The sequence below is a fragment of the Astatotilapia calliptera genome, chromosome 17 (assembly GCF_964374335.1).
Source record: "Astatotilapia calliptera chromosome 17, fAstCal68.1, whole genome shotgun sequence".
NCBI classification, from domain to species: domain Eukaryota; kingdom Metazoa; phylum Chordata; class Actinopteri; order Cichliformes; family Cichlidae; genus Astatotilapia; species Astatotilapia calliptera.
This window is the reverse complement of record NC_137438.1, coordinates 7797213-7824693: the sequence shown is the minus strand read 5'-3', so window position 1 is coordinate 7824693 and position 27481 is coordinate 7797213. Positions and strand designations below refer to the sequence as shown.

Here is a 27481-nt window from a genome sequence, read left to right as displayed (position 1 = left end):
TGGCTGGGTAGCTATAAATGTTTTAAGCTAACATTAGCACTCACACCACACTCCTCTCCACCAAAACTGGGCATAAAAACGTGGCTTTTTCTCTTCATAATCATGTAGCAGAACAGAAGCCAACCCAGAATGATAAAATATCTGCCCATTAAAGATTAAATCCTGGATTTCAACTGGTAAGAGGGTTCTTCCTGTTAAAAGGGAGTTTTTTGTTCCCACTGTCGCCAAAGTCCTTGCTCATAGGAAGTCATATGATTGTTGGGTTTTTTCTCTGTATGTATTATTGTAGGGTCTACCTTAGAATATAAAGCGCCTTGAAGTGACTGTTGTTGTGATTTGAATTCAATTGAATTGAATTGAAAAATAATAACTTTAATACAGCCAACTGTGCTGCTTAGCTTTGCTTGTTTCTATTGACAACTGCTTAGATGGACCAGATATCTAAAATACGCCTGTCAGCAAGTCAGGGGAGGTCCCATGTTTTTAAAAAGTCTGTTGCCGTGCTTTCTTTTTCAGTTACCTTTTTATAAAAACCCAGTTTAAGGTGAAACCTGCAGCTGGTTAACAAGTAAATATGTAATTTTTTTTCAACACAGGCAAACTATTGGATAACAGAAGTAGCTGTAGACAACCTAAGTTCAAAGGTCAGATTTTTGAGTAATATGGTATAAAAATAAATCTAGGGCCACTGCTGTTCCCTTGTTACACATGTGCCATAGTCAGGAAGCTGGCAGGCTTTTACGATGTTTGACAGTTCTGTGCTTGTGGTTGGTGTGTAAAGGAAACCCAGTGACAGATCAGCTCAGTGCAGGCAGCCAGTGTTCCTGAGTTCACTTTGGTCCCCAGTAGCCTGGCCTCTTCCCATCATCTTAACTATTAAAAGGGCCAGCACACCAAAATAATCACCTCTTTCTGAAGTTGAAAAAAAAGATCAGTTGCACAAAATTGAACTACGACAAAAGGAATTAAACTACTTGTGGCGATGAATCCAGTCACCACATAAAACCTTTATTAAGGAAACCAGTTAATGAACAGATACTGTACATACTCACAGAGTGGATTATCGTCGGTGTTACATTTTTATAATGTTAAAAAAAACTACAAAGGTTACTTCTCTGTATTACTTGTAGGCTTCCAAATAATTTCTCTTGCGATGGAAATTTGCATGCAACACATGAAATCCATCATAGTTTTTAAATCAGTCTATAACTCTGATTATATTCCTATAATAGGAGAGTTTGATCTATTAAAAATGAGGCAAGTATATACAGTTACATCCATATGGCAGTGATAGGCAAATAGTAAAAGCACAAAGATGACAGCGTAAAGCTACTTTTAAGTGCTACATTGGACATCTTTCCATCACAATTGATTGTCTTGACACTTGAGCGGCGTTGAGAACTTGTCGTGTCTTATTTGACAGCACTGTCTTTTTCTTTTATTTTCTCTCTGTGAAAAGATGTTCTCCATTTTGAGAAATGGAGGGGAAAAGTCCAGCACGGACACCCCACAGACCCTGTGGTGTTTCAGCAAGTCACATAGCTCCATATCAGTGCTCAGAGAAAAACTTCCATCATTATAACTGCTGGAAAAGGAAAAGATGGAATGCTGTATATGTTTCTCTAAGACTTTGTGTCTTCTTTCCTTTTTTTGTGACAGGGGTTCATAGTTCCCACAAGGTTAGTAGCAGACACATCTATCCATCAAGGACCCAGCAGTACGCCTCTTCTCCTTACACCTGTAGTACTTCCAGACAGTGTCCTTTCACAGTCCTCCATCTATAGCTGGGTGGTTGAAGTAGAGCGCCTAGTCCTCCTGTCTTGACGCCTAGTTGGTGGGGGGTGGCAGTAACGTGGCAGCCTCCCTTGTGATTTTCTCTTGGAGCTTTGTGGCCTGCGAGGGTCTGGGGGGGCTGGTAGTCAGGCCTCCTCGGCTGTGGCATCAATCCCAGCATAGGTGAAGTTCTCAAAGAGAGCCATGTTCACATAAGCCTGAAAACAGATTAAACCTCATGATTAAGAAAGTGAATGCAAGTGAAGTGTCTTACTACAACAACAACAAAAACCCTGTTTTAGCCCACATTTCTAGTTCTGTTTTTTATGCCCAAATAATAACAACAGGATGTTTTTCTCTATTCTTCCCTTTCTACCAACATAATGCAAATGAAGCCTTACCTTCCTGGCCTCCTGCATCCTGTTGAGCTGCAAAGAGATTTGGGAGAAGGGGGGTCTCTCATAGGGCCGATCTCTCCAGCACTGCCTCATTAGCTCATAACTGGAGACAAACATTAACACAGTGATAAATATGGTAAAACCCAGTGCCATAATGGGCTGTGTAATTTGATAATCACTAGCTATAAGATACAGACTACTTACACCTCATCATCACAGTTTTTGGGCTTCTCCATTCTGTAGCCTTGTGGCAGTTTTTCATAAAGCTCAGCACATGTCATCCCACAGTACGGTGTGCCACCTGAAGCACATACACACAGAACGTCATAGAACTTGAATAGGACAACGTGGGACGATGTGTAAAATGTCAATTAAAAACACTCTCACAGACCCGTATTTTATTTAATATTGTCTCATTTTGAATTTGATGGCAACACCACATTTCAAAAATGTTTCAGGGATATATTTATGTATCACTGTGTAGCATCTCCGCTTCTTTAATTAAACAAGAGTCTGTGCACTGAGTAGAGCAGCTTACTGGCTTTTGGGAGAGGGATGTTGTCCCATTCTAGTCTGACATATGATTCTAGCTGCTCAACAGTCCTGGGTCTTCTTGGTCATTTTTTTTCTTGTCACGGTGCACCAAATATTTTGAATCGTTTAAAGGTCTGGACTGACGGCAGCTCAGTTCAGCACCTAAACTCTGTGCTGTTGTAATAGCTGCAGTATGCGGCTTAGGCTTAGCTTGCTGAAATATATAAGGTCTACCTTTAAAAAGATGCTGTCTGGATGAAGCATATGTTGATCTAAAACCTGTATACATCTTTAATTAATGACACCTTTCAAAATGTTTGAAGATCACAGGCATCCAGCATTGAGTTTTGACCTTGTCCACTGTACACAGAGATTTCTCCAGATTTCCTGAAGCTTTTGTCGATGTACTCTATTATGTACTGTAAATCAGCGGTCCCCAACCCCCAGGCCACGGACCAGTACCGGCCCGTGAGTCGTTTGGTACCGCGCTGCGAAAGTTGTGGCCCGGCATGAAATTTATGGTTTTCAGGGGTTTTATTGGTTTTTATCGTTTTTATCATTAACTCGGTTTCCCTGGGTTTTTTCCCGTGTGTTATAAATAAATCGTCTTCTTTTGTTACCAGTACTGGTTTTATATTGTTGTATTTATCCGCGACACCTTAGAGCATAGGTGTCAAACTCTGGCCCGCGGGCCAAATTTGGCCCGCAGCCTAATTATATTTGGCCCGCGAAGCCATACCAAATTATTATTAGAGCTGGCCTACTGGTATTATACAGCTAATATATATATTGTTTAGTATTAAGCTTTGCTTGTTCCATATTCAGTTTTTCAGCAAAACTTGTTTGAGTCCATAAGAAAAGATTCATTCTTATATCTAGAGGAAGATTTTTTTTTTTTCAATAAATATTAACGTCAGCCCGCGACTTTGTTCCAGTTTTGAATTTTGGCCCACTGTGTATTTGAGTTTGACACCCCTGCCTTAGAGGCTGGTGTGTGAAAATATTGTCAGACATAACCCGGTCCGTGGCGCAAAAAAGGTTGGGACTGCTGCTGTAGATTATACATGGTTCAAAGTCTTTGCAATTTTACACTGAGTGCATTATTCTGAAATTGTTCAACAATTTGTAGACACAGATTTTTACATCTTTACTTCTAAGAAACTCTGTCTGTGTAAGGTCTTCTTTTTACACCCAGTCATGTTACAGTCATGTTGCTAATTAAACTAATTAGTTATAAAATATTCCTCCAGTCATGTCTTTGTAGTTCAACTCAAGTTCTAATATTTAATAAAATAGTAAAATGCTACAGCTTAAAAATGTTGATATTTGTTCTATATTCTACTGTGAATAAAAGATGAAATAAAATTTAAAATGACTGCCTTCTGCTTTTATTTAGATTTTACACAATGTCCCGACGTTTTTGCAATTGAGGTCGTAAAATGTTTTCTTGAAAAAAATGGCTGCTGTAAAACGGCACATGTGACTTAAATAACATCACCTGAAGACAGAGGTCCTCAGCTTTGACAATCCCTGAATATGAAAACACATTATGAAAGTTCTAAAGAATTCTGAGTCATAACATTGACGCAGGCAGTAGCGGTTTTAGATACGGGCGACACGGGCGGTTGCCTGGGGCAGCATCCCGGGCATCGGCAAAAAAAATAAAAAATTAATGCTCATACTCATGCTGCCCCGACGTCAGCCAGCGCATATTGGGAATGGCATAGGCACCGATTGGTTTTCTGTCGCCCATTTGTTGGGAGTAAGGGCATCAGAATCAATCAGATTCAATCAGAATACTTTACTAATCCCTAAGGAAATTTTGTGGGTTACAGTTGCTCCAAGAAGAAATGGCAAAAAATAGCAACAGTAACAGACTAAACTCCAAACAATACATTATGTTACAGATTTTACTATTAATTAGTCATTGTCAATTGTTGATTTGTCCAGTTCTCATTGTATGACGAATTATGATGGCTGTTTGGTGGCCGTTTGCATACTATGCATACTCTCCCTCTCTCTCTTCATATGTGTTTGTGTGTGTGTACAACAGTTTTATGTTAATGTACAATCCTTAATATGTTTTGTGTGTGTGTGTGTGTGTGGGGGGGGGGGGGGGGGCAGAGGGAGTGTTCGCCCAGGGCGCCAAACAGGCTAGGACTGCCACTGGACGCTGGTCTATAAGGGGAAGTGTACTGGTTTTGTACTGCCTTTTAAACAGTAACAAAGAGGAAGCATAAACATTATAGTATAAATACAATTGATTATGACTGCAAACTTTATTGTTGACTGTGTGGTTGGTCGTCACGTGTATTTACATGCACATATGTGTTTACACATGTATGCAAATGTAAGTCATCCTGTTTTTCATTTGGTTTTAATTCAGATCATTTATTTTTTTCTTTCCCATAGACCCTAGAAAGAGCAGATGCTTCATTACAAACAGTTTATGGGGATTCAACTTTTGTTAGCCTGTCACAATGTGGCTCTGACATCTGTATTAAAAATATAGAAGTAAATGGTGTAGTTTCTGCACTATATGAGGCTGTATGCTTACCTAAGCTTACAATTTCCCAGAGAAGAACTCCAAAAGACCATCTGTTAGAGAAGATACAAAGATAAGACACAAAGCTTAGTAAAACTGTAACAAAGCTTAAACAATTTAAATACTGGCTCTTGGAAGCATTTTCATGTTTCTTTTTGTCGATCATATCTTTGTTGATTATATCTGGTGCCTTGCAAAGCAGCTAGCTGCAAAAATATACAGATTGTAGATGACAAAAGATTCTGAAAGATTCTGATTATCATGCTTTTACAAGCAATATAGATACCTCTTACTCAAAATGGAAGTATTTAACACAACCACAAACATCAAACAGAATAACAGGAGGATATTTGATTCTTTAATTGTTAAAATGAAGATTGTTTGTAAAATGAACGCAGAAACTTAAGGGGAACCGAGCGTCAGAAAAACAACCTCTTCCCTGCTATCTGATTAGCAAATTTCTCTTCAGAGAAATACCACGGCTTTCATTTGTCACAGAACAGTGTGGTAGATCATATGAGCAGACAAGTGTTGTTCGTGCCGTCAGCCTGTCCGTTTGTTTTGTTCGATTTCTTCCCCGCAGCACGTTTCGCGACGTCTCACATTGTGTCTCTTACAAATGTTTACAACTCTCTGGCCCTCTGAGCAGCATTCACACTTTTCCGTTGGCCATGCTGCACTCTCTGCTGTGTATAAATAGGTTCCAGTTGACATGCCAACGTGTCTGTCTGCCTGCTAAGTTGTACCCAGGGCTTCCTGATTGTGCTTATCAGTTGTGCAGCACACTATTATCACTCCACCAGTGACAGACGGATGATTTGTTGTTTTCTGTGGTGAGGCACTTTGTGGCATGTCTAATCAAAACTTTACTAGGAGTAGTAGCAAATAAGGTTTCTGAAGATATTAAATAAGAAATAGAGGGAGGAATTATGATTATAAAGACCTATGTATTGTAATACGGAAACCATGTTTTTCAGGAAGTGTTTGTGAACCACTTTACCAATAGTTCTCATTTCATAGCATATTAGTAAAAAAAATGTAAAAAACTTACACATCACTCTTTGTTGTATAAACACTGTAGTTCAGGGACTCAATGGCCATCCAGCGTACCGGCAGTCTCCCCTGAAAGTGAAGCAACAACAGATTCATGTCAAATCTTGCAGCTTTGGTGTGTTATGGCATGTTTTAATCTTGTTCTGACATCATTTATGTTTGAGTATTAAATAAAAAAGATGAATGCATGAAATGATAATAAGAAAAATAGGGTTTAAACTGTATTATAAAGTGGTGCCACATTACATTATTAAGTCTATTGCCCATTACAGTAAGATGGTAATCTGCTCTACAAACACTGCACGTGCTGGAGTTTACAAACCTAAACATGACTGCCCTCTGCAGGCGCTCTATTATTGTGAAAATTAGTGACTGTCTGAACAGTATTATACCATTAAAAACAACAAAAACAGCTGAAATTATAAAAAAAAATAATAATAACAACCTCTTATCCCCTTGGACTGTTTCATTTGATCAGCTTGATATAATCTTTTTAGCTAACCATATGTGAGTTAATGCAGATCTACAGATACGCTGACAGCCTAAAGATATGGCTTTATGCAGTCACAGACTGCAGCAGCCTGCTGATAAATGTTTTGCTGTACAGCTCCTTTGTCTTCTGCCGTTTTCAGCATGTGAAAGGTGAGAACAACACATGCAATCCACTCTAATAAAAGGAAAAAAAAGGGGGGGGGGGGGGGGGCAACATCTAACACTGCTTTGTTTTAGTCTCAAGCAACCGGTGCTTTCTGCAAGGCTAAACCAAAACATAACCCCCACCACTCACCATTGTCTTCTTAACATAGACTTCCTCACCACGGGACAGACCGAAATCTGCTATCTTAGCCACAAGATTGTCCCCAACAAGAACATTCCTCGCTGCCAAATCCCTGTGGATGAACTAGGACCAAGAGAGCAGAGGAGGGGAGGGAAGCGGTGTCATGACAAAGATACAGATACAACAATTTTAAGCAAAATTAAAAATGAACCTGTAAACAAATCTGAAAAAAAAAAAATCTAGTTTTAGGTCACAACTTCATGCAAAACTGAGACTTTAATCAGATCTAAGATCATTTGTTCAGAAATAAAAAAGCACCATCACCAACAGGCACAAAACAGCAGCTAAGGTTGCTCATCCTTCCTCCTCCTACCTGTTTGTCACTGAGGTAATGCATCCCATTCGCAACATCCACAGCAAACTGCAGCAGCTGCTGGGAGGTGAGGGTGGAAGCAGTACCGTGCTCTTTGGCAAAGGCAGGGTCCGTCTCCAACACCCGACTCTTCCTCAGGAAGTCAAGGAGGTTACCATAGGGGGCGTATTCTATGGCTATGTACAGATAACCTGGAGCAGACAGAGAGACAGATGGACTGATATCTCTGTCAATAAGAAAAGGCCATGCCACCTGCTAATAAACATATTACCTTCCATCTGTGCAAACTGCTATTGGCTCAGACAGACCATTTTAATGAAATTGTATTATTTTTACAACATACTATGACTTTGACCTTGGCTGACTCGCTTGGATTTGCCTGGAAAGAGACCCAGCTACAGCTTGTACTGGGCTTGACCTTCAACTCTTTGGTCTTTGACACAGCAGATGTACACCAGACCTTTTGTAAAATCCTCACAGAACTCAACCAGATGGCTGAAGCTTTGCTAATAGATTACAGCTTCCAGCCAGAGCCAGAGTTCCTACAGGCATTTGTAGTTGTTGGAAGAGTTTCATGTTGATTTCACTAGGACCAGGGACAGTGCCAACACAATTACTAAGTACCATATGTGAAAGGAAAGAATAACGGGTTTATGGGCAGAGTGGTCAAAGAACTGGAACATAATACAATTATTTTACTTGTGAGTTACAAAAGCGTCTGTTAATCAAGCACATGCCATGTTTCTTGCAAAAGAAGAGTTTCTCAATATGGAACGGTGACAGGTCATCTGCTCCAAAACCCCCATCACCTGAAGAATAACCAAGCTCAGTAAGAATGTGAGGTCATGTTAGTATTAGCACATAGCTGGAATAGAGAGAGAGAGACTGCTATGAAAGCTCTGTGGAGAGGCGTGACCTTTTCGTTCAATCGTTATCTTCTACTTTTAAGAGTATATCAAATATCATCTGAATTTATTCCCTCCTCTTGTGTTCAGTAGCTCAGCGGTGAATTCCTTCCGGACACACCTTGTTTTTCTAGTACAGGAGGAGAGCAAATTTGTTCCAGATCTCAGTAAGACGAGATAGGGTGAGAGCTGAAAACGACACCATAATCTCTCCCTTAAAGACATTAAATGCAAAACTGACAAAATGTCAAGTTTGTGTTTCCTCTTCTAGCCAGCGACTTTTCTTTACAGCTTTCCTTTCAAAGGAAGTGCAGTTACACAGACGGTAGCAATACTTCCTGCCAATTAGCACTTTTTCTTGATGACCATTCGTCGAAATCTTCTTTGATGTTAAAATTTTTACTTGCTCGCTCTCCTCTCTCCCCACTTTCTTGAAACATTCCTCCCTCCTGACCTCTTTTCCCTCGTGCTCACCCCCTCCTTCCTCTGTTGCTCTTTCCATGAAATTAAATGAAGAAAACACTCGAGGTTTTCTTTAAATCTTTTCAAGTATGTGTGCTGCATCTGTGTGCACATGCATGTTCATGATTATTAATCAAGGGTGTAAACAAAGAAGAGATAAGGTCTGCAGAGCTAAGCGCTACTTCGAAGCGAGCGTTTATTTTTTCAAGGTCGACTTGTTTGTAACAAGAGGTGCACAGAGGTGCTTCTCATGTGCTTCCAGTCTTTGATCAAACAGAAGTAATTAAATGATTCAATTTAGAAGACACTGGCGTAAACTGATACTTCGAGGTAGGGATCATGAAGGAAACCTTATACAAATACATTAATGCATGCCACAGCTGTTTGGTTGTTAGGCGCGCGGACAAATCAAACACATGTGATAGCGCAAATGCTTCTGGCAGGCGAAGATTATTTCGTTTGGACACATTCTGGGGTTTTCCAGGTGCAGATGACAGAGAGTCAGATGGGACGGGCGTATCTGTTTGCATCTCAAGTAAGAAGAATTTAAACTGTTCAAGTACAGCGCTGCATATTAAGAAGGAATGAGCTGAATAAGGAATCTGCTGAGGGTACAGTTTGTTGAACACAGGCTTTTGTATAAGATTACATTTAAATCTTGATAAAGATATAAAGATGCTGTATATTAGCACCATATTGTTTACCTATTTCTCTAAAGAAAACCTTCTTTAGGCTATTTGAATCTTTAGAGCGATTCTAGGTGTGTTTTCTGACACATACCAATGTATCTATCACGCAGTTTGGTATATATTCTACAGATGAAATCACACCAACAACCAAACTAGATGGTGTATCTGCTTCCACGAGAAGTGACCAAACATCATCTGCTGAGGAAAGTCATATTGTATGGTTGTTGGGTTTCAGCTGGATTTATTTAGGGAAACATCAGATTGTTGATGTATAGATTTCTGTAGTATACAGTTTATACAACCTGGTCACTAAACTGTAAGGCAGTCGTATACTTGTGACACTGAAACAGCAGTTTGTTTCACCTGTGAATTACTGTTCCCGAACAGCCAATAGTGCGTCAATGCTCATTACAGCCACTAGATGTTGCTCACTCACCTCTATTTTCACAGGCTCCTATTAAGTTGATGATATTGGGATGCTGGCCTAGTTTACACAGGACCTCCAGCTCTCCTGCAAAGTCTCTGTGGTCATTTTCTGAGGCAAACTCTGCAGGAAGAACAACATGATGGGCATTGTTAAGCAAAGTGCAAGCAAAGCAGTATTTGAAATGAAAATTACACATCAGAATGCCGTACGGTGTCTTAATGTTATGTCTAACGACTATATCTGTATCAGTTTAATGATAAATGTGTGGCTCAGATACCTTTCAGCATCTTGATGGCTGCGCTCATTTTGTTGCCGTCCTTCTTGATCATGGCTTTGATAACCTGTTATTGAAACCACAGTTAGCTCAAGTGTTGCGAAGAGAATGGCAACCACAGGGAACACTGCAACGTTCAGAAAGTCTAAACACCTGGCCAAAGTTTCCCTCTCCAATGACATCTTCAAACTTTATGTTCTCCCACTCAAGGATTGGATAGGTGAGGGGCTCTGGCGTGGGCTTTGGCCTTCGTGTCAGGGTCAGAGTTCCTGAGTTAAACTGCAGAATAGTTTCCTCCCCCTGGAGATATAAACAGTGTATAGTCAGCAAAATAATTTCTCTCAGTGGCTGCAAAGTCAACCGGAATAGAATGAATGCTCACCGATCCAGATTGGTAGGTAAACGTGCGGCGACGGTTCAGCAGCGTCTTCCTGATGAAGAAAAGAGCCAACAGTGCCAACAGTATAGTCACACAGGTGACAGTCACTGAACCCACCACCGCAATTAACAGCTGATAACTGTCAGTGGGCTGGCCAATCACATCCAGGGTGGTAGGGGTAAAGGTTGGAGAAGCTTTTTCTAGCATTGGGAAAAAGACAGAGTGAAAAAAAAGAAGAGGAGAGAAAGAAGATTTAAATACGGGGGAGATAAATATGGAATTTTGGAAACATGGAATCCATGTGTGGGTGGTCTGGTCAACTGGAGGAGCCAACCAAATACAGTAGTGAAGAGGTTGGACATAAGATTATGAGGTCCCATATTTGAGACTTAAAATTTATCAAAAATATCAAACTTAAGAATATAACACAGTCTCATTTGGAACCTTTTGCATGTTGCCGTCTATATTTTACCTTCTATGTGACTTGATCATTATGAGGAGCTTCCTGCTTACCATCCCCCTGTGTCTTTGCCTGAACATAGTTGCTCCACTCTCCTGGCACTTTAGAGAAAGCCCTCACTCTGAATTGGTAGACTGTGCTGCCATTGAGTGCCGTCACATCTTTGGTGGTCTTGTTCCCATCGTCTGTGTCCACCCAAGGGTGGGGGCTCACCTGGCCGACTGGCTGGTACTCTATGATATATTTAATGATACCTCCATTTGGGTCGTCAGGGGGCTGCCACTTCACCTGAATGGCTGACATGGACAGAGGCACGGCCTTGACGTTGAGTGGGGATGATGGACCTTAGATACAGAAACATTAGAGCTGTTACAATCAATCAAAAATAATCTTTCTTACCACACATTCTGAAATCAAGCAGGTAATCTAATCCAGACACTTCAAGACTGGTTACTTGAGGAACGTTTGACTATTAAGGATTTAAAAGAATCATATGCATAGATTATGGCTTTACATCTATCAGCTGCTATTTCCCCCCCTTCAATTTACACACAACTTCTGGGCAGAGAGAGAGTTGCTAAGTAAAAGCCGAGCTCCAAATACAGCTGAGTGTTTAAACCAAGGCTAAAACCTATAGGGCGCAATATATTGCAATACACTTAATGTTGTGTCACAAGCTGCGAGAAGTGAATGATGAACTGCTTTACATTTTAAAACTTCTTTGCAGCTTTTTTTTCTCTAACCAGCAGGTTTTAGTTACCCTGGCTGTTGATGTGGAAATGGTAGCGTTTGGAGGGCGGGCCCTGGCTGCCACAGTTGATGAGGCGCACCACCACAGTGTAGTCTTGTTGATACTCCAGGTTGTGGAACTTGGTGGAGAGCACATTGAGCAGGGTGTCAACCTCCTGAAGTTTCTCACTGTAACGTGGCGGCCCGAAGAGCTGCACTAAAAAGCCAGTGGCTCTGCCAGCATTAATGGCTTTGCTGCCGGGTAATCGCCAACGTACAGTAACATTGCGGCCTTCCACCGAGCTGCTGTCAATCTCAGGTTGAATTGTGGGCTCTGCAGCAACAGAGAACACAAGATGAGCTGTGGGGACTACGATCTATTGGTACACTTTTTGGTAACACTTTATATATAATATGAAACATTTCACTGTAATTAAATGGACTTCAAATGTATTGTGTTTGAAATTAAATTGTGATTATATTATATTTACCAACAAATACTTAGAGTGAGGTGCACAAGAATAAGGAGGTAATAAGTTGGGATGGATGTTCTATTGTTCAATTTATAAATATATTATATACACACTACTGGTTTAGGAGCACCCCAATTTTTCCACTTATTTATTGCAATTCAAGTCATTCAAGTCCAATGAATATGCCAGAGGTTTTTTTTTTTTTTAAAAAAGGTAGGGCTACTCAAAACTGAAAAATAATGTACATTTCAGAATTATACTGTAAGGCCTTTTTCAGGGAGCACAAAATGGGCTACCAATTTAAAACTGTTCTGCAGCAATGATGGTGGATTAAGCACTGAAAGCTGGTGCTACTAATTCCGCAGAAACTCTGACAGGAAGAGGTGTGGCAGACCCAAAGCCACAACTGAATCAGAGGACAAGTTTCTGAGAGTTAAAAGTTTGTGTGATAGACAGCTCACAGGACAACAGCTTCAAACACAGCTTCATATTGGTCGTAGTAAGCAAGTCTCAGTTTCACTGTGAAGAGAAGACTTCAGGCTGCAGGTTTGACAGGACGAGGAGCAAACCATTGCTAAGACGTGAGAATAAGACAAAGAGGCTTGTCTGGGCCATGAAGCACCGCCATTGGACTATTGAAGACTGGAAGAAGGTATTATGGACTAATGAATCAAAATTTGGGCAGCATGGTGGCTAGCACTGTTGCCTCACAGCAGAGAGTTTGCATGTTCTCCCCATGTATGCGTGGGTTCTCTCCGGGTACTCCAGCTTCCTCCCACAGTCCAAAGACATGCAGTTAGTGGGGTTAGGTTAATTAGAAACACTAAATTGCCCATAGGTGTGAATGTGGGAGTGAATGTGAGTGCGATTGGTTGTCTCTGTCTATGTGTTAGCCCTGCGACAGATTGGCAACCTGTTCAGGGTGTACCCTGCCCTTCACCCTAAGACAGCTGGGATAGGGTCCAGGCCCCCCGTAACCCTGAAAAGGATATGCGGAAGCAAATAGATAGATGGAAGGATGAAATTTAAAATTTTCGGTTCATCACGCAGGATCTTGGTGTGCTATCAAGTAGGCAAAAGGAGGGTTCCACAGTGTGTGGCATCAACTGTCAAACTTAGAGGAGGAAGTGTGATGGTCCAGGGTCGGTGAGTTGTACAGAGTGAGAGGCACCCTGAACCAAAACGGCTACCTACCCGAGTGGTAGGCCATGCAGAATCTATCTGTGCCATGCAGAACAAAGCTGTGTGTGTGTGTGTGTGTGTGTGTGTGTGTGTGTGTGTGTGTGTGTGTGTGTGTGTGTATGTATATGTATGTTTCAACAGTGAAAAGTTAAAAAAGGAGAACAGTTTATGCACAATCATATTTGTAAATTCAAAGGGAATATTGAATAATAAAACATCTATCATGCAACCAATATAATGAATATTAAATAAAGATGTAAAAAGGCAAGATTAACCCCCTCCATAATATGGCCCGTGCCCTTTACCTCCATACTTACAAGTTAGACGGGGATATATTGTTTTGTGTTGGATTTTTTCACTACAAATGAATTTGAACCCCCTAATTCTAGTGCACCTGCTTTGTAAGTAACATAATTACATTATAATTTCAAATAAAATAATTTAAATTCCATTCCATCACAAGGGAATTAAGCTGAATTAAGTTGCAGATCATATTTTAGTGTTACCCATGTATCCTAATTGATGGATGATTTTCTTGATGTTAATTTGAGTTTTCACAGAAATGGGGTGAGCAGCAGTTAGTTTACAACAGCGCTAGCTTTAAATAGCGCTGTGTTTGTCTGCTTTCCGCCCCTCAGTTATATTATATATAACAGTTCTGTAACTGTAACTTCGGTCGTTGCTGTGCTTTTTTTGGAAGTCGAATTTCCCAGAGGAACCCACCCGAGGGATTAATAAAGTTCTATCTTATCTTATCTTATCTTATCTTATATGGACCTCGTTACTCTGTCCTTTTGTCTGTGATTAACCAGCTCAGAATGCTATATTTTCCCCAAAGGTAGACTTCAAGTCCCTTTATGGCAGTACATTTCAAAATAAAATGGACAAATGGCTAAGATAAATCCAGTATTTGTTGATGCACAGTTTTATTTATTTCATTTTCCATTCCAGTTTTTGACTTAAACAATAATGGAACGTCCTCAGTCCAGCCAGGAGAATCTATTTAGTGTTGCTTTTCCAAAATTTACACTAATGTCAATAGTTTATGTTTGTGCAAGAGACAGGCATAAACTATCATCAACAGATCATTTTAGATCCATTTCACACGCGGACCTCAGACATTGTAAGAGACTCAAGCTTAGTAGAACTACGATTAACTGCACTTCAAAACACTTTTTCATGTTCTTTTTTCTGCACTTGCTCTTTCTAATATGCTCTCTCCCTCTGCCCAGCCTTCACTTAGGAATAAACCTGCTATTGCTTCTTGAATACAGGTTGTTACTGCTTTAAACGGGGTCATGACTTCTAATAGGCCGATAAAAAAATTACACTTTTTAATACCTTCTATGGTATTCCGTTTTTTGTTGTTGTTGTTGTTGTTGTTGTTTTTAAAAGAAACACCCATAAATCATTCCACTTGCATTTTTCTATATTTGCTCTAAACTTGAGTCAGGCATGGGAAAAACACTTCACTATTACACTAACCAGACTTAAAATAATTGAGCTCGCTTAAGTTCTGTGGTCAGGAAAATTGATATTTTTTCCCAGATAAATATACACATGTCCAAAGTTTGTGTGGTCTGTAAAATTTATCTGCAGGTCTCACCAGGACAGTCGGTCTCCATTATGGCTTGCGGCCCCGGGTCCCCCTCTCCTCCTTCCCCAGGACGACTCAGCTGGACACGGACGTAGTAGCGTGTTGAGGGCTCCAGGTTCATAAGTGTGATAGGCTCTTTGTCACTATAAACTGAAAGGAAAATTGACTTAGGATAGGCTGGTGAGCCAAAGTTTTCATTCATTTTTAGAGTAGGATTATTAAGCAGAAACACAGAGTGTCTGAAGTGTTTTAAATAACATTACACACATACACTTCAACACATATGTTTAACATTTGTTGTCTTTAGGTGGGGGAAAAACAGATGTGAACTCAAACTTAACGGAACACGATGTTCAGTCTCTGAGAAGATCTCTTTTGTTTATAGACCCGATTGGGGTGTTTTTTTTAACAAATACAATTTGTTATTTTTTAACTTTTTTAGATTTTCCATTGAGAACAGTTTTTATTTTAAATTTGTGCAATCTGTTGTCCTAATCATGCTTCTTGCTTTAGCTAATACATTATATCTTTGGCTGAACTGAGAGTGTGTTGAAATAACGGAGATTTACGCAATCTTTGTTTTTGTTGCTGCAATGCAATAAAAGAAAAAGTAAAAAAAATAATTATCTGTGATTGCTCTTCTTTCTGATAAAGACTGACTGCATGACTACATGAATATGTTTTTCCCGTATACCTATGATGGAGGACCACAAGTCTTCATTTTTATTCTCCACAGGCTTATAGAGGACTCTGATTGAGATGATGGGGCCATCTCCCACAGAGGTGTACACTGGCATCACCAGCAGCTGCTTGCTTCTCTTTTCCAGCAATTTGGGAGCAGTAATGGGCATCGGGGGCACTGAAAAGAAGCAGGATCTTTTTTTATTATTTTGAAATTCACCTGTCTGTACAGAACTTTAAAATGTCGTAAATCACTCACCTTTAACAGTGAGGGTGAATTCACGCGAGTCCTGGCCTCCATCGGTGGACACCCTGCACTCCCACAAGCCTTCTTGTTCAGCGCTCAGGTTAGGGATATCAAATTCAGCAGTGCTCCTGTTTGAGTCCATGACAGTACGAGAGGCCTGCAAATACATGTGTAACACAGGGAGGCAATGAAATATGCTGCAATATATATATATATATATATTTTTTTAGATCCAACTGCTGGGATCATTTTGACTTTTTCCAACACTTTGAGAAAATTCTGGTGGTCAAATTTTCCTTTTCTTTTTTTTTAAACAGTGTGTGTCTATTATCAAGGAAACAGCGGAGAAACAATAACACAGAAACTGAACATATCACTTAAAGGCAAAACATGGTGACTGCTGCACTGTGGAGTGATACAGCCTTATCTGGTTGGGCCATTGTGCTGCTGACTTCCTCAGAACATGACTCGAGCTTGCATTCATCGGGCTTGACATAAAAACAAAGTTTAAACCCCAAATAAAAGTTCTTTCATTCGTTCTATTTTACACTTTCTTTACTTTTTAGAGAGAGACTTTACAAATTTAACGAAACAGTTGGACTTGTTTGAAGACTCTTCATAAATTTTTTTGCTCGATTACACTAGAACAGGGGGCCATTTGGACCCGGTTTCCACGCAAAAGAAAACACTGGGAACCGCAAATATTTTTTGACATCTAAAATGCAGATAACACTATATATATTGTTTTTCAGCTTTATGCTTTGTGTGAACAAAGTTGTGTTGCTTAAGAAATCCATGAAGCGCTACAGAGAAAATTACATTTTATTTATGTATTTAACACATTTTGAACTCTTAAAGAAATATAACAAAAGGAAAGACACCCAGCTGAACTAAAATTCTGCCTGAATATTGGTTAACACTGGTTAATGTGTGTGGCGGGGCGTGGTCTGCAGAGCCGCTCCAGGGGAGGCGGACGCACCTGAGTGGCACCCGCAATCACGCCTCGCTGCCTGTGCAACGTCTGTTGTTGGTATGTGTCTGAAAAGCTACAGCCGGCTGTATGCGTACAGCAACCGTGTGTGAAAAGTGGTCAATAAAGAGATGCTGAAAAGCATGTTCATGGAAACATCGTCGGGTCTGCCGTGATAGGTTTACAATGGGACTTCTGCTCCTGAACCTCTGCGCACAGCGTCTGGAAATCGACCGGGGCTGTACGAAGTCACTTTCATCTTTACGCAGGACTGTAAGCTGTCATCTGTGAGGCGTGAGCGGTGTTTGTTTTTAACATAATTCACGGTTGAGAACAGCTGCTGACATAAGGTGGCTCCGAAGATCCATAATTGGCCTATCTGGGGTTGAAAGTCTCTATAAATGCACGGCGTTTGGGCGAGCATACCGGCTTCCGCAAGTGCGACGCTTATTTTGAGCGATGAAAAAAATAATATAATTTTATTTTTATATTTCAATATCACAATAATCTTCCAATTTAGAACTACAAGTTAAAAAAGAAACTAATACAATTAATATATAGCTGGCCAGCTATGTCACTTTCTATCACTGAAGCTATCCGGCCCTAATTAATCTTAGCCTGGCTAACCAGGCCTACATTTTTAGTTAATTTTGGTCCTAAATGAATAAATCTTTCCTTATTCAGTATAATCAGAACTGATTATTTCCACTTGCACAGTCCATATTTGGGAGAATGGCACTTTTTGAGGGACTTCAATGCCTTTTTCCAGAATAGAGCAGGCATTAGTAACATCAGATGGCGATGCCTAGGTTGCGGTGGGCTACAAAGCAGCTTGCAGATGTGCAAAAAATGTGGGAAAGCTAATGCTACAGTCACACTACAGGAAAGTTGTTAACCACAACACAAGCCTTGCATCGAGGTCTGTGACCACCCGCAGTCAGTTGCTATCTTCAAAGTGGATTTGGGGTGATAAAATGACACGATAAGACAGAGTCGGTCTGCAGTCAGTCTTTGGGACTAAATGGGTTTGGGTTGCTCTTTATACAGTAAATAACTGTGACAAATTAGCAAAAAAAAAACCCCAAATACGTTACCATCTATTGCAAATCTGCTGCCATCCACTTATGAAGAAATTAATATTAAACAGAAATTCTCATTAACTGCTTACATTTCGTCCAATCAGAATCCACTAACAGTGACGTAGTTGCTGTAGTGATTTAACTGCGAACAGTTTATTTAGGAATATAGCCACAATATAACCATTTAGCAACTAGTTGAGCTGAGTCTCCTATTGCAGGCAAAAAAAATGGTTTGCAAAGTCTTGGCATGCAGTCTGTGTTTACTAATTAGGCAGCAGTTATTTGCAAATGTTCAACAGTCTGTCCAACAGTGATTGCAGTCACTCTGATTCAAACCATGATAGTTTGGAGGCATGGTTCCTCCAACTGGATGACTATTTAGTTGCTGCAACTACTTGTAATCAGCTGCTGAATGGAAAAAAAAATCACTGTAATCACCAAGCAAACACATCATTTTCCCGGTCAACAGAGGTTGCTGTACTGCTTTTACCCTAATGTGACTGAGCCATTAAGCAGCTCAAGCAAGAACTTGGCAAATATCATATAGTAACTTAGATGAATGTGTAGAAGGATATCAGGTGAACCATTAGCTGATATGGGCCGACACGGAGGTCTGCCAAGATATTCAGCCTGAATTAACACTCTTGTATTCAGGCTTACTGTGAGGTTTCCTTGCCGGAGTGCTGCTGGCAACTGCTGGTCTTCCTACCTTAAGTACTGTGCTGTCCAACTTTCGCAACTCAATGCTGTTGTGACTGGGCAGGGGGTTCCCTGTGGCTGAGCAAAGGATCATGGCTTTGGAGTTGAGATTCAACTCCAAATGCCTATCCAAGTCCAAAATCTGAGGAGCCCAGTCTAAAGATGTAGAGAGAGAGACGGGACAGGAAACGAAAAGAAAGGAACAGCAAAAAAAGACAAAAAAGTATGCTTCACTAATGAGCACGGTAAAGAAAGAGATCATAACAGCAGCAACTCTGCTTGTAAAAACATTTATATAAGTACACCCGTTGGTCAAATTTTGAAATCACATCCCCTAGTGGCTGTACTTTTTGTGTGTGATGAAATAGGAAAAATACACTTTTGACAAATTCAGGTGCCAATACAAAGGCTGTGTGACCCTTGGCATTAAAAAAGGTTGCACATTCAAGAGTAACTTGTTCAGTTAGATCATTCATTATGGTTTGTGTGTGGTGTGTGCAACAGTTTTATTAAGTTGCATAGCTGGTCTATATACAATATTTCAAGAAGAATGCAAATAATATTGAAATAGTGAGAAAAAAAAAACGTGCATATCACTGTAGCTGTTAAGATACCTACCAGACCTATCACAGTGCTGTCCTCTCCACCCTCTGGGACACTGGCATCCACTGAAACGGCTGCAGACGCCTCCGTTCTGGCATTTGCAGCTAAACTTGCAGTCTGGCCCATACATGCCATTATGGCAGGCTGACAACAGAATAGAAGAAAACAAAACTTCATAGTGTGAGACTCGATAAGGTCATTATTGAAACTCCATTAAAAGAAAATGTCATAAAAAAAAAAAGAAAACACATGATCTTATTTAAATTATGTATCATACCATTCTCACAGTGGCTCCCAAACCAGCCACTGGCGCAGGAACAACCATAGGGGTCTGGTAGGCAGAATCGAAGCCCCTTGCAGTTCAACTTGGAACCACATGTCTCCTGGCAGTTTTGACCAAACATTCCTTCTCTGCAGGCTGCAAGTCATCAGAGAAAGAAAAAAATTACAAATCTGTTTGTTTAAATTCCTCATGTTTTGTGGTATCATGCCTTAAAACTCTGAAACTCTTTTTTTCTTGGTTTCACAGTTGCATTAAATGTTTTACTGTACTGCCAAGAACTTCAGAATTTGTAGAATATGCTGTCTTCAGGTATCTCTAGTGACAGATTTAAATTCAGTGTACCTCATGTGTAGTTTTCTATCTATAACTATAACGGAGCTCAACACACAAGACAATGCTGGGTGAACTTCACCAAATAGAAATGAAAAATGATCATGAACAAGTTAGGAAATTTATGTTTGTTCAATTATGTTGAAAAGCCTGTTCATTTGACCTTAAATGGAGCCACGTTTATGAGGAAATGCATTTATGAGTTGAGCAGCAGAGTTGAGTATGTGAGCTGCTCCCCTGTAAAAACTCCTCTCTGCCAGTGCCAGAGAAGACCATCCCATCTTGAAGGACAGACCAAACTCTGTCCTTCAAGATGACAGCGCTCACCCGTTCAGAGTGGGCTTTATAAGAGACTCTAGAACTTGTGAGTTGAGAGGATGGAGCTACCCGCCTGCACTCCTGACCTCAATTGAACAGCTGAGAGATCAGCTTGGGTGTGCTGTTAGTGCCAGAGTGACGAGCAGAGCCACACTGGGACTTGGAGATAATACTGGTTGAAGAATGGGATGACATCCCACAGCATGAGGAAGAGGATTTTTCATGGACGCAACTCACGTACTCAACCCTTCTGCTCAACCTTTTCCTTCCAAATGTAAAAAAAAGATTTATGTTTATATTTTGATGATCTACTAGTTTTCTACCAGTGGTTAATGAGTGAACTCATTTTAGTGTGTGTTTACAATATAACGTTTAGTGAGTTCTTTTTTTCTGATTGGTTGATGTATGAAATCAGATGCTTAGTTAAAAGCTAATCTACTTCATTCATGCATAAGTAGTATGAACTAATGCTACATAGTTTCAGCAAACTGATGTGCCTCTTGCTAGATGTGCTTTTAAATATAATAACCCTAACAATAAAGTGCATACAGAAAAACATGTAGCACAAAATAGCTACCGCATACAGATAATGACAGTAATGGAGTCTATGGCTATTTGTGCATTTGAGAGTACGTGACCCAAGGTGCTTTCCAGAATACACAATCTTTTGTTAACCAGTGTCATTTGCACAGAGGCTGATTAGTGATACAAACACCATTAAAACATCCATCACTCTAATGGCTGCTTAACTTTCAACTCAGGTAATAAATCTAAGACTACGTACAAGAAATTTCGACTCAAAAGCTTGCATCTTTTCTCTAAGAAGTCAAAGTAACATCGCTTTGATCCTACAAGGAATAATTTACTCAGAACAACAGCGTTTCTGCGCAAGGCTATATTACTGCCTCGGCCTCACTCGATCAGCCTAACGCGGTTGCCAGTGTTTTTGCTGATTCATTTTTCAACCTTAGGCTCCACAGTCTGTCTGTCTCTTTTTGGTAGTGTTTATGTTAAGGAGTCAGACTGCGAGGCTTTGACTCTGATTGTGCATATTTATACCAAATGTGTAAGTGAGTCAACATAATTCATGTGACTTATTAACACTGCTTTTTCACCTTGCACACCCTTTTTGTATTATCCTCCTCTATCTCCCTTTTTATTGATCTCATTCACAAACAGAAAGTTCTCCTATACAATACTGCAGATGCAGATGTTTGCCTGAGTAGAGTACAAACCTGTCTCACAGTGTGTTCCCATAAATCCTGGAGGGCAGATACAGTCTCCGTTCACTTCATGACACACGCCACCATTAAGACACTCTTGACAATCTCTGATACAGTTAGGACCCCACTTCTGACTGGGGCACCCTGCAAAGAAACACATATTCTTTACTTAGAACAGCACAGAGACTTCAAACAGCTTCGATAGCATTTATATGTATTTTGCCTTTTGTGTGTTTTTTAAGCACATGTGACCTATTTAAATGAAAAAAAAGGATACATAGTACAGAATGCATGCTAAATGACAGTAAAATGTGCATCTGGTGGAGACAAAAAAGAAAAAGCCGGCTGCAGGTGGAGGGTGGGGATAGTGTTAATGCTGTAATTTTTCTTTGGGGTACTGAGATAAAGGAAATGACACAAACATATGTGCTGCACATGCCTTGCCAAATAAGATGTGCAGATGTAGCCTATAGTGAATTCACAGTTTAGGGTAGGCTAGTATTTAACAGTAACTTTCCACAAGCTTCCATATAAATAGAAAGATTTTGAGCTGGGGAATCTTGTGCATCTCAATCAGTCAAGCAGAACGTGCACTGAGTCAACCTTAGCATGTCTTGTGTAATTCTTTGTGAGTTCAGCTGCACATCTGAGCCAAAAAATGCTACAAAACCCTTGATTTAATCTGACACCGATTGATTGTGTGTGTTTGTGTGTGTGAGACCCAACAAACCTCTGACAATGAGCCTCATCCAGGCACCGTTGAGAGGGGTGTCTCCAACGTAGCTGGCACTGTAGATACCTTGATTGTCAAGCTTTACATTCTCCACCGTTAGCTCAACAGTTTCATTGAACATGTCAATCCAGTGTGTCATATAATAGTAGTTTCCTGCAAGAAACAAGCGACAACATTAATGTCATTGTTTGAGCCTGCGTTTGCACAAAAATGTCCTTCCTCTGTACCGAGTTGCATACGTTGACTCACCGTTGTACTTCCAGGTCACATCTCTCCTTTGGGGGTTGAGCAAGTGCATAGTGAGGTGAACTGTCTCACCTACATTAGCAAGTAGTGTGAGGGAATTTGGAACGAAATCTGTTGTAAGGAACAAAGAATCTGTTATTGTTTGTTTTGTTTTTTTAATGGCACACCCTTGAAAGTAGTTGCATTTAAACATGTATTTCATGCATAATGGATTTAAGCAATAAAATAAATCTCTCTGAAGAAAGTCTTGTTTTTTGAAGTGCAAACACACCGTTGTCAAGGTTGTTAATCATTGTGATCTTTTCAACTGGGGGAAAGTCCTGAGAAGATTCACAGTAGAAGATGCCAATGTTTTCTAGGCGACTAAAGTCTCTGGCCACAACCATTTTATTTCCGGACTTGTGCATTTTATATTGTGGGACACTGGAGAACATGAGGATTTTGTTGTCCTTCTTAATGTCCAACTTAGCCTGGGCAGAGTTGCGCTCTCCATTGATACAAGAGATGGAGAAGTTCTCGGGTGTTCTGATCATGGCTGCAGAGAACATGGTCAGGTCGATCACAGCATCTGTAAAACAGAGCATTAGTCATTCTCTGATGTAAGGCAGCAGTGTGAGTTTTTTTTAATCATGTGTAACAAACCTTATTTAATTATTCAGAGAGATGGAGAGTTGTCTTTTCAGGGGGGAGACCCATAATTTTTAATCAGCTGTTAAGTGATTCACACAGTGACAGAAAATACATACACTACATCTTTACATATTTTTTTCAATTTGTATTGCTTTTCCCTAGAAATGTACACATTACTAAATTACTCCATTGTCATCTTGGAGCTGTTAAAGTTCTCAGTCGTTAGCAGTGTGAAACTACTGTTTCATTCCAGTTTTGATCAAGTGTCAGATTTGAAGTTCTGCATTAAATTAAAGATGATTGTGTCAAGTTAGTTTCATAAATTTCATAAAACTCGTCTATCAGACACATGGAATAAATATTGAATCTAAGGGAAAAATTGTAACTCTTTTTTTCTGTTAATAACGCCTTGTTTTCATATTGCGTTAAAATGGGGAAGATCAACGAAGATTAACGAAAATACCGATTGGGGTTTGGGTTCAAACATAAACGCCTCTTGAAGTGATTCATTAACAAAAGTGCCAAATCCAATAACATGAGTTTGCCCAGCATTCCTTCTCCCTGGTATGTGAGCCCCAAATCCACAGAACAATGGAAGGAAACATGGATGAGCTCCTTATTCCCTGAGGGTACATAGATCTACGCGCTGTGCTGACAATCGCTCTCAGGCAATCGAAAAAAAAAAAAGCTTAAAAACTATAAGTGGATGAAGGTTGCGTTATCTCTGTACAACTTGGACGTTAGTTCTTTCATTCTCCCCCCCCCCCCCCCCCCACACACACACACCGTTAATATAAGATTTCTCGAAAATGTTGCTCCATCTGTAAGCTACTCGCTACTCAGACAGGTTTTGAAATAGTTTCACTCTTACCTGATAAAGTAAAGAAGCACAACGCAAACACCCACAGAATCATCTTGGTATTTGTAATCCTCATTGGGGAAAGCTGGAAATCAACTGCCGGCGTGTGATTCTTTTCAGGGTGAGCTCTGCATCCAAAACGGTGACGCTGCGTCACGACGGTGCGCTTTTTTACGCATAACTCGTCGAAGCCTCCAATTCTCCCGTTCAGTTTGTAAAATCTCGTCGGTAACCAGCTGGTTTTAGGAGTTCACTCTACTGTCACTCTAAGCAGAGAGTGTAACTTTTGGTGAAGCTCAGCTTTCTCTGGGTGGGAAAGGAAGGAAGAGCGTCACCAGACAGCGGAGGACTGCTGGCGCTCCAGAACTCCCCGATCCACGATTAGTGTATATATGACTTCAAACTTTGTCACTTTTTGTTCCAATACAATGCTGAACGTTAAGCACTCGTCTAATTGCTTTTGCATACACTGAACATCATGTTTTAGAAGTAGAACAGCTGTTCTGTGCACGATGGATTTAGGATGAAACTTTTTTAGGTTTCATCAACAACAACAAAAACATGAAATATCAGCTATTTAGCATTTTAAAATATACACTGTTTGAGGAGTTATGATTGCATTTTATTAAAATATATTGACTTCTATACCCTGCACTTCCCAAACATCTTCCAATGCGGACATTGTACCTAATTGCTGCCCTTGCGCAGATACCAAATACTTCGGCAGCCAAAATCACGTTTTGCCAAATGCAACAGCTTTGTTCTTTCACTTCAATGAGTAGCGCACAATCCCTGCAGCTTTTATGGCCAGTCAGTCTCTTTCCTTCACAATCATTCAGCCTCAGGAAATGATGAACAATATGCTTGTTGTGTCTATTCAGATCCCAACTTTTTAAAAGTGCTCTCACTTTGCTATGTCCATTTGGAAAAAAACTGAACACGCCTTTTCTAATTCTCTCCACAAAAACTGTCGGACTTGTGTAGTGTTTTTTTTCCCTTGCAACTTCAGACAACCTGACACAACTTCTTATTGTTTGAGATTTCCTGTTTTCAATTTCGGGAGCACACACAGGCTGTTTTAGACTGCAAGGAACATTCTATTGTATTACCCAAAAAAACAAAACAAAGGCTGCAATTTTATAAGCTTTGTAAAGTGTTGATACTTAATGGATAAATAAAACGATATCCAATGGTCAAAATACTATCCAGAATAAAGAGATGTGGTGTTGATTCAAGTTGGGGGGAATCAAAAGTTGAAATTGTTACACACAGGTTCAAACTATTTTGGCTACACATTACAGTGATTCCATTTGGGCCTTGTGGCAAACAAAAGGCCGTGAAGTTCACACTTGGCTGTGGGAGGCATGGTCCTGTTTTGCACAGAAATCAGAACTTCTTATTTCCTCTTATTTCCCCTGCATGTGCTTCAGAATAAGGAAGAGCAGTGATAGTGAAATGTCACGTGAACAGGCTCTTACTGCTGTGGAAGACAAACAGTAAAGTTTACAGTAGAGCAATGTGCGACAAAGTGTACCCTTAAACTAGTTGTGCACACCCTTGTGAGCCTTTTTTCATTCGTTTACTCTTCACATATTTATTTTGCAGAGTCTTGCAAACTATGTCACTGCAGTTGAGAGAAACAACTGAGGAAGGCGTGCAGAAAGGAAGACGTTCAAGGACATAAAAAAGTTCCGTATTGCAGACACAGCTTGGTGGAGCCACTATAGGAAGCCAGAAGGGAAAAGACCAAAGGCTAGGTCAACACAGATGCCTCAGTGTGCAGTGTGTGTGTTTTGATATCTGTGCACAGATATGCTTTATATATCCATTTATGATGGAACACTGGAGTGAATCAACCCTCTATTGAATGCATATGCAGTGCAACTGCATGTGTGAACAGAATACTGTTTGTTTGTACATAAAAATGAAGGAAATGCAGTATGGTAAGCATGCAGAACTGCAGCCATTCATCTTTGCTCACCCAACACAAGCCATTGTATCCTCTAGTTTTTGTTGTTCCACAGTAATTATGAACTGTGGAACAACAAAGCCACTCGCTTAATGACACTACCAGACAAAGACACGGCTCAGTGGGTCTTCTGTCCAGGTTCAAAATAACAATATTACCAACAGCGCGACAAACAATAGCATGTCTTCGTGCACTGTTGTGTGCAGCAAGTAACAGAGAATGTGATGTTTCTTAACCATATATACTGTGCCGACTTGTAATTGTGTGTGAATCACTTAAAAAAATTAAAGAAAAGTGTGCAATGTTTGAACTGCTGTATCTAAAACTCATGTTATCGTGAGCTTTAATATTTACGTTATTTATTGTAGTTGGAGGGAAAATGGTGTCAAGTGGTAAATTCATGGCAGCGCGCTACTCGACATCTCTTAGAGGTTTCTGACAACTTGTTGTGGTTGAGGTGGAGGAGGTGGTGATTGCGAGGCTGGGGGTGTCTGGAAGTGAAACCGGCAACAGAGGCGGGAGGTCTGAGAGACTTTGTGAGAAAGTTTGTATTAAATTCCCATTTCCCCTCATTGTGTGGCGAGCTGGCTTGGCTCCACACGCACTGATCCTACTGGGCCCTGGGAGCCTAAGCAAGAGTGTCACTCACACCTCTCAGGCCCCCTAAAACAACCCCCTTGATTCCTCCCCAACTGCAGTTACAAACCCCCCTGACCTTCATCTTACCATAAGCTGTGCTCTTTGATAAACATTCCTTAAGATCGTGGATGTTTAGAGTAATGTAAATCATGCATGATTAGGGTGTTTGTGTATATGTTGTCAGCAACAGGGTGATTCTGGGATTTGTGTGAAAATGATTGGTAGAATCTAAATACCTCCACTGAATCAAGTCGAATTTCCCCAAAGATAATGAGCTCCACGGGGCTGATAACTCTACGGCACTACTTCAGCGTAGGCTTTAAATGTGTTTACGCTCTCGTACAGATCATCTCTCAACAGTTTTTTTCTTAAAAGCAGGATTTCCAACACTTTGTGCTGACAACCTGAAAGGTTTACAAACTATTATCCCAGCTATATTTCACACTCACTTTAGAGAAAATGGGCAGCAAGCCAATCATGCTCCAGTGGAACTGAGAGGTGTTCAGCTTTCAACTTTAAAAAAGAAATAAATACACTCTTCACTTCACAGATCAGAGAATGCATAAAGAGTATTTATCATAAAGGTGACTGGAGCTAAATACAATTCCAATACTTCCTGCCGAAGCTGTCCACTCCTATATGACAGCACACTCACAACAGGGAGAAGACAAATGCATACACATGCAGCGTGGACACACCGTAGACACTGTGGTACAGTGTCTTATGGATATTTGATTTGTCACCCGCCTTTTGTTTTTGCATTTATTCGTTAGTTATTATTAATCCCTGGTTTTTTTCCACAGTGTGTCTTTTGTCCCATCTCGCTCATTGTCCCCTACTAGATGCCGAAGATGGCCGCCTCTCCCTGAGCCTGCTTCTGCCGGAGGTTTCTTGCTGTTAAAAGAGAGTTTTTTCTTTCCCACTGTCACCAATTGCTTGCT

The 27481-nt window shown here is 40.3% G+C and overlaps 1 protein-coding gene across 2 annotated transcripts; it reads right to left on the bottom strand.

Moving 5' to 3' along the window:
* Positions 1 to 965: 965 nt before the first annotated feature.
* On the bottom strand, positions 966 to 24240 carry tie1 (tyrosine kinase with immunoglobulin-like and EGF-like domains 1). 2 transcript variants are annotated; one of them, XM_026147324.2, is made up of 24 exons: positions 23945 to 24240; positions 22715 to 23011; positions 22447 to 22554; positions 22195 to 22350; positions 21477 to 21608; positions 19588 to 19728; positions 19326 to 19454; positions 18718 to 18863; positions 15972 to 16116; positions 15726 to 15890; positions 15041 to 15181; positions 11811 to 12113; positions 11104 to 11394; positions 10594 to 10790; positions 10365 to 10511; positions 10215 to 10278; positions 9947 to 10057; positions 7455 to 7645; positions 7091 to 7204; positions 6302 to 6372; positions 5263 to 5303; positions 2376 to 2472; positions 2175 to 2274; positions 966 to 1991 (listed from the first exon to the last, which is right to left on the bottom strand). In XM_026147324.2, exons 1-24 carry the CDS (start codon positions 24006 to 24008, stop codon positions 1920 to 1922), a joined length of 3423 nt encoding a protein of 1140 aa, XP_026003109.2. In that variant the 5' UTR covers positions 24009 to 24240; the 3' UTR covers positions 966 to 1919. The 2 variants fall into 2 exon arrangements, with proteins under 2 accessions (XP_026003109.2, XP_026003110.2); XM_026147325.2 differs by lacking the exon at positions 11811 to 12113.
* Positions 24241 to 27481: the final 3241 nt, after the last annotated feature.